The sequence below is a fragment of the Numenius arquata genome, chromosome Z (genome assembly GCF_964106895.1).
Source record: "Numenius arquata chromosome Z, bNumArq3.hap1.1, whole genome shotgun sequence".
Lineage (NCBI taxonomy): Eukaryota > Metazoa > Chordata > Aves > Charadriiformes > Scolopacidae > Numenius > Numenius arquata.
The window spans coordinates 35358903-35364902 of record NC_133616.1 but is presented as its reverse complement, the minus strand read 5'-3'; the positions used below and the strand labels follow the sequence as shown (position 1 = coordinate 35364902).

The 6000-nt window shown below is 40.9% G+C and overlaps 1 protein-coding gene across 1 annotated transcript in view; it reads left to right on the top strand.

Annotated features, from left to right (window-relative positions):
• The first annotated feature begins 4912 nt into the window (after positions 1–4912).
• FREM1 (FRAS1 related extracellular matrix 1) overlaps positions 4913–6000 on the top strand; it is a 59266-nt gene continuing 58178 nt past the window's right edge. The window contains exon 1 of the mRNA XM_074166152.1: positions 4913–5143. Coding sequence (XP_074022253.1) covers positions 4913–5143 — 231 coding nt within the window. The remainder of the gene's footprint in view (positions 5144–6000) is intronic.

Genomic DNA, 6000 nt, shown 5'->3' with positions numbered 1-6000 from the left:
TTCATTATTTTTTTTTTAATCTTGAAAAACAGTTGCATTTGGTTAAAATGCTAATGTTTGTAATTAGCCATTGCATTGTTTCTCACACATGCATGGGCAGCCCTGAGGGAAAACTAGTTATTCTGGTATTTGGAGGAAATCTTTAACGAACTACTTCTGAAGTTCTCGGGTAACCCTTGCCTGAATTGTCCCCAGTCTGTTCTGCCCCTCTGTTAACTCTTTAGGTCCTCTTCAGAGGCGACTTCACCTTCTGCTTTCTCCAATGAGCTCATCTACAGAGCAGGGCAGGGGTCTGCCAGCAGATGAGGAGCTCCTTGCTGAGTGTCCCTTGTGCAGTGCCCTGGACACATCTTTGGGGTGATGTCAGGAGCCAAGAAGAATACCTGTTCTCCAAATAACCAGAGGTAGACTCCTTTCCCAGGCTCCCAGATCTCAGGGTCAGCTTGGCCAGTCTACCTCTAATTATGGGAAAGGAGGTCTCTTTCTTTGTTGTCACATTTTTTTATACTAGTATGGTTTTATGTTGGATTTCATGGGAATTACTGGACAGTTTGTGGGGCATGAAGCAGTGTTTTGCAAAAATGCACTAGGTAATTAACCTGGGTTCTGGGAGACAGACAGTTCTGTCATTTCAGCTTAGAGTCACCATTTGATTTAGGGTGTAAACAACCTCTGAAGGTAACTGCTCCCACCCTTTGCTCTCAGGACACCCAGTTTTTATGGCAACTCCAGCTTCAAAGTTACATCAGGCTTCTCAGGCCCTGATTAGTTGTTTTTTAAATATCACTGAGGAGGGAGACTCTACAGCCTCCCTGGGAAACCTCTTCCACTGACCATGCTTACTGTGGCTTTTTTTTCCTGGTATCTAATGTGGATTTCCCATGTAGCAAATTTTGTAGGTTGTATCTTTTCCCTTTGCTGTGCACCTCCATGCTCTCTGTACATTTCTGTTGGATGGCTGAAAACAGCAATAAGCACCCTCTTCTTCAGTCTGAACAAACGCAGCTGTCTTGGCTTCTCCTCTTAAACCATGTGCTCCATCTGTACCAAGGGATGACAGCAAATATATGATATATCGCTGAACTGACATGGTTATTTTGCTTCTGGGACCAAAGCTGGTAGCTTTCTGTGACCTTGTAGGCATGCAGGGCACCTGGAGTTGGTTCGGGTGTTTTGCCATATGGACAAACCCTCAGGATCAGTAAGGAAACAGCTTAGTTTAAAAACCCTGATTCTTCTAACATTGTTCATGAACACCATTATTTCATTAAACCTCTAAGTATATCTGAAATATTGTGGTGCATTTAGAATTAAATAGTGCCTCAGTCATTTGTTCATTCTGGATACACAGGTGACACGCCAAGGAAGAGCAGGGATGAATCAGGCTCAGCTGTGAAATTTAGGGCAGGGAAGTCCACGGACTAAGGAAGCCTAAAGCAGCCACAAAATATGGCAGTGGCATTACCAGCGGTTGTGAAGCTGCCAGAGAGCAATGTACTGTCCTTGCAGATCAGCATAAGTACCCTGTAGCACAGATGTGACTTTGCTGAAGCAATGGCCTTCTTCACACAGAGGGGAAAACCCTAATCTGATGGCATTCACTCCAAAACCTTCTCATTTTATTGCCATTATGTACTGAAAGGATCTCTTGTCATTTCATTTTGCTATCATTCGATAACTGTTTGAGAAGGTGAGGTTATACTTCTCAAGATCTTCGCTTGACCAGTAGCCCTGCAACTGACAAGAAGGGACCAACTCCTGGAACATGTATAGCCATTCAGGAGCAGTACCTGCAAGTGGAATCAGTCAAAGCAAGGCTGAAATACACAGTGGGACCAATTTTGTAGCAGAGAATGGCCCACACACCCACTATGAAATTGGCCAAAATGGCTCGTCTTGGAGCCTTTCTGCCCTTAGCGTTTGACGCAGAGTAAGAAAAGGCAGCAAAGAAACCACCGCCTGTGCCTGAGGTTTATACCTGTACCCAGTACTGGGGTTTATGGGGCAGGCACCATAACACAGATCAACCTGGGCTTCATCAGAGCTGAGGTGCAAACATCTCTGCAAGAACGACTCTGGCAGTGCCTGCTGGAGAAAGCCAGATGGCTTTCCCTTCCCGTAAGCACAAATGTAAGGTGTGAAGAGAACAATGTACTTCCGGACCAGTGCCATTTCTGAACTGGTGATTAGGCTGTCTCTGAACTGTAACATCTGTTTGTGGTAGGTATCCAGGTGGGAGTGAAGAAAGTCTAAACTGTCCAGGCTTCAATTTTATAATTTCTCATAAGGTACCTAGTGCTCTGTGAATAAAGGCATTTTGCACTGTAAATCCATGCCCCAGCCTGGAATTATGGAGCACGAAGTTACTGGCATTGTCATGCACTGTAAAATCACCCAGCCTATGCTTCAGAGTTGTTGACTGCCCCTTAGTACTTTACCAGGTCCTAGACAGTCTAAAATTCCTAATTATTTTCTTCTTATCTCAGCCCCTCTATGGCTTAAGAAACTGGATCTCCTCTGATACCAGCTGTGACTTACTCATGCATTGCTTCTTCATCAGGGGCTGGAGTTAAAGGATTTTAAATCCATTGCAGACCCTGTGTCAGGATCTTCCTGCTGGCCAAGGATCCTGACATGCCTGAAGTCAGAGGAGATGTTAGGCAGAGCATCTTCTTGAGATGTTTGCCAAGGAAGCTATTTAATTTCCCTCAGTTCTATCTTCACTTCTTTAGAGTCAGGAAGAAGGAAGAGGGCACGGCGATAGAAAAGGTTTTCACTCGGAGCGTTTCTCCATGCTTTGCAGCTGGTATTTTAAGGAGACACAGATTATATTTGATAAATGCTAGCAATCTGTGCACTATGTGATAAACAGCAGTCAGATATTCAGGTTAAAAGGGTGCACTTGCTGCAAACCATACTTTCTCACTTGGAGGTGGAAGAGTAATCTGTTTTCCTCCCCCTCTTCCCAAGTTGTGCTTTATAGGATTGCAGACTGTGTTTCAAAACTGTGAATTTTAGGAAGTGGAGTGCTGTCTCAGATGTGCTCATTTCAATGAAGTGCCATGCACACCCGTCCCAGTAGAAAGAACCAAAAATTAGCAAGTACATTTACATATCTACATTTTAGTAAAAGCTGTCTGTGTAAGTGAACTTTTTTAAAAAATTAATTGAGATTTTGACTTGTTTCTGGAGTACGTAAAAAAACTTTCAGCTGTGAATATCATTCCATTTCATCTGGCTAGAATTCTACATTTTCTCTCAGATTTTGTTCAGACTGATCTGGCTGCATAATTTTAGACCAAAAATAGAATGATTATTAGATAAAAAGCTAGAAAACCAGAGTTAAGATTTGCGGTCCAGACTATGTAGTCAACATACATCTAACTTTAAACTTATGTTAGTCCCAATGTCTTCAGTCTTGAATCTGGGCTGAAGTGAGTGGATCTGTCTTGTGTTACTTTAGGAAGTGAGTAATTTAAAAGAAATTCTTAGCTGCCCTTCGTTTGTCAGTTAAATGTAAAACTGGGAAGATATGTGCATACAACTGTAGGCTGTTCAGAAGGTCATGCTGCTGAAAACACTAGAGTGAACACTTACATGTTCACAATAATGAAGGAAATAAAGAGATAAATGGATTTATTTTTTATGCACTTTCAGGAAAGCTCACTGTTGGTGGTAGGGTTGTGGTTAAATTAGATTGTGCAAATAAGTAGTCAAGGCACTAAAAATTTACAAAAAACCGAAGGAATGTTTGGGCTTTACTAGCTTGAAATTGCATATGATCTTATCAGATTTAATTGAATCGATACTGTTGCCTGTTCTTTGGGCCACAGATTCAATTACTTTGGAAGGTTGTAGAAATTAAGGTCTGATAAAGATTTCAACAGTGCTTGTTCAATGTCAGAAGAACTATGCTTTTCTTATGAGTTTATAAACATGAAAGTTGAAAATTTACTGTAACTGGGGGCATGAGGGGCTTGTGTAATTTTATTTTCCATATTAGCTTTTGTTTCTTACTTGCACTGAATTTGCATCAGAATTATTGCCTTTTGTTTTTGTGAAAAAGAAAAAGTTCAGCTTTGTCGTGCCATATCGTATGTTTGTATGTTGAAGTCCTGGCAAGTTACTCGCTACAGCAGGAAGAATAGAAAGGGACTGGCAAGGTGTTTTCAAATAAAGGCTGAATTTTTCCCCCCACATTCAATGGCAAACGAAAAATAGATTAACAAAAGGGCACTCTCCCCCTATCCCACTTTCAGGTATATTGAATCTGGAGGAATGCCTTCTCGTGCACTTTCAAACCACTTGGATGCTCATACCCTTTTATAAATATCTACTCACTCCAGCAGTAAAAAAAGCGAGTAACAAAGGATCCTACATAGCGAGTGTCATGTGCACAGATTGAAGATGTCTGGAATTCATATTGATAGCTGATCCATTGAGGGAGAAGTCTCACTAGTATACATCTAATTTTATAAGCATGTGTGCATTTAATAGTATTCAAAGGTGAAGTTAATCTGCTGCTTGAGATGAACTGCAATTGTAAGAAATGGTGGAAGTTTTTTTGTGTGGTTATTTTTTTTTTCACCAATAGTTGCTCAATGCCTTGTACCAATTTTCTTTCTTTATTTTGTAGGATTAACAAACCTTGAAAGCATTCTGAGAATACATTCATCATTTTGCCAGGCTTGACCAATGAATTTTATAAAAACCCAAGGATATTTTGAAAGGCCCCTGTCTGAATTTCAGTCAAGGAATGTGTCTTAATAGAAAACATGTGGTACGTTGTTACTTGTGACTAACATTTTGGTCCTTCATTATATGGTGAAAATCTGCTGGTGGAGGAAGAGAAGACTTCATTTCTTAAGAACATAGTCATTGTGGAGGAAAAGAGCTGATATCGCCTCGTAATATGGAGCCCTTTGAGAAAAGCTGGTTGTTTCTACTGCTGCCTCTTCTACTAAGAGTTGTCTGCTCCTCCTTTATTAGTGTCAACCTTGGGCTGAAGGTGATGAAAGGACAGTCTGTCTTCCTGTCAGAAGATGACCTCAAGTTTTCCGTCCCCAGAGAGAAAGATGTCTGCAAAGTAGAAGTTGTGATTAATGAGCCAATAACACAGAGGGTTGGGAAACTAACTCCACAGGTATTTGGGTTTGTTTTGCTGCTCTGGTCTACATGTGTGCAGGTGTGGGAAAAACTAGGAAGAGCTGCTTTATTGATTTTTTTTTTTTTTTTTTTTTTGGGTGGTGACTAAAAAGTATGAAACTGAACGGTCGTGAGATCCAGCCTTTCGCTAAGAAAAGCTAGCTGACAGAGAATTGCACCCCTGAAATCCAAAAGCTGAGCTCAGTAACACGAGTGCATAAAAATGAAGTCAGTCAGAATCTCCTTTCACAAGCAGACAATGGGTATTTCAAAACTTTCGGTTAGGAGATCTCCTCCAGTCTCTCAGCTGCTTGTTCTTGTACCATGAGGGTAACCAGTGCCCCTCGGGTAATGCATAGACCGCTAGAGCATTTTGCATTTTAGTCACGCAGCCGCTACTTAGGGAGCAATTAAGAAAAAAATCATCACATACAATAAGCACATTGTGTACACTGTTGTTTGCTCTGCTCTGCAACAGCTAAATTGCTAGCAGATGGCAAATACATTAAAAAATGTTTCCTGTTAAAATTTCAGGCTTGTAGGAATAATGAAATGTATTTCACATGTCACCGTTCTTCTACTCATTTGCCTTACAAATTTCTCCACCTGAGTCACAGCAGGAGGAGTTGGAAGTAATTGACATGAAGATGTGACAGCAGAGATAGAAGATGAATAGTTTTAATGAAGCATAACCAAACAGTTTTTGTCTATTTTAGAAAAGTTTTGATAATTGCACCATACACCACACAATTTTATATGTTTGTATATTGTTTTAAACATCCTCTCTGAGGTTTCTGGTGGTCTTTGTGAAGGCAAATGCAGGAGCACCAGTCTCCATAGATTTTTCAAAGCTTC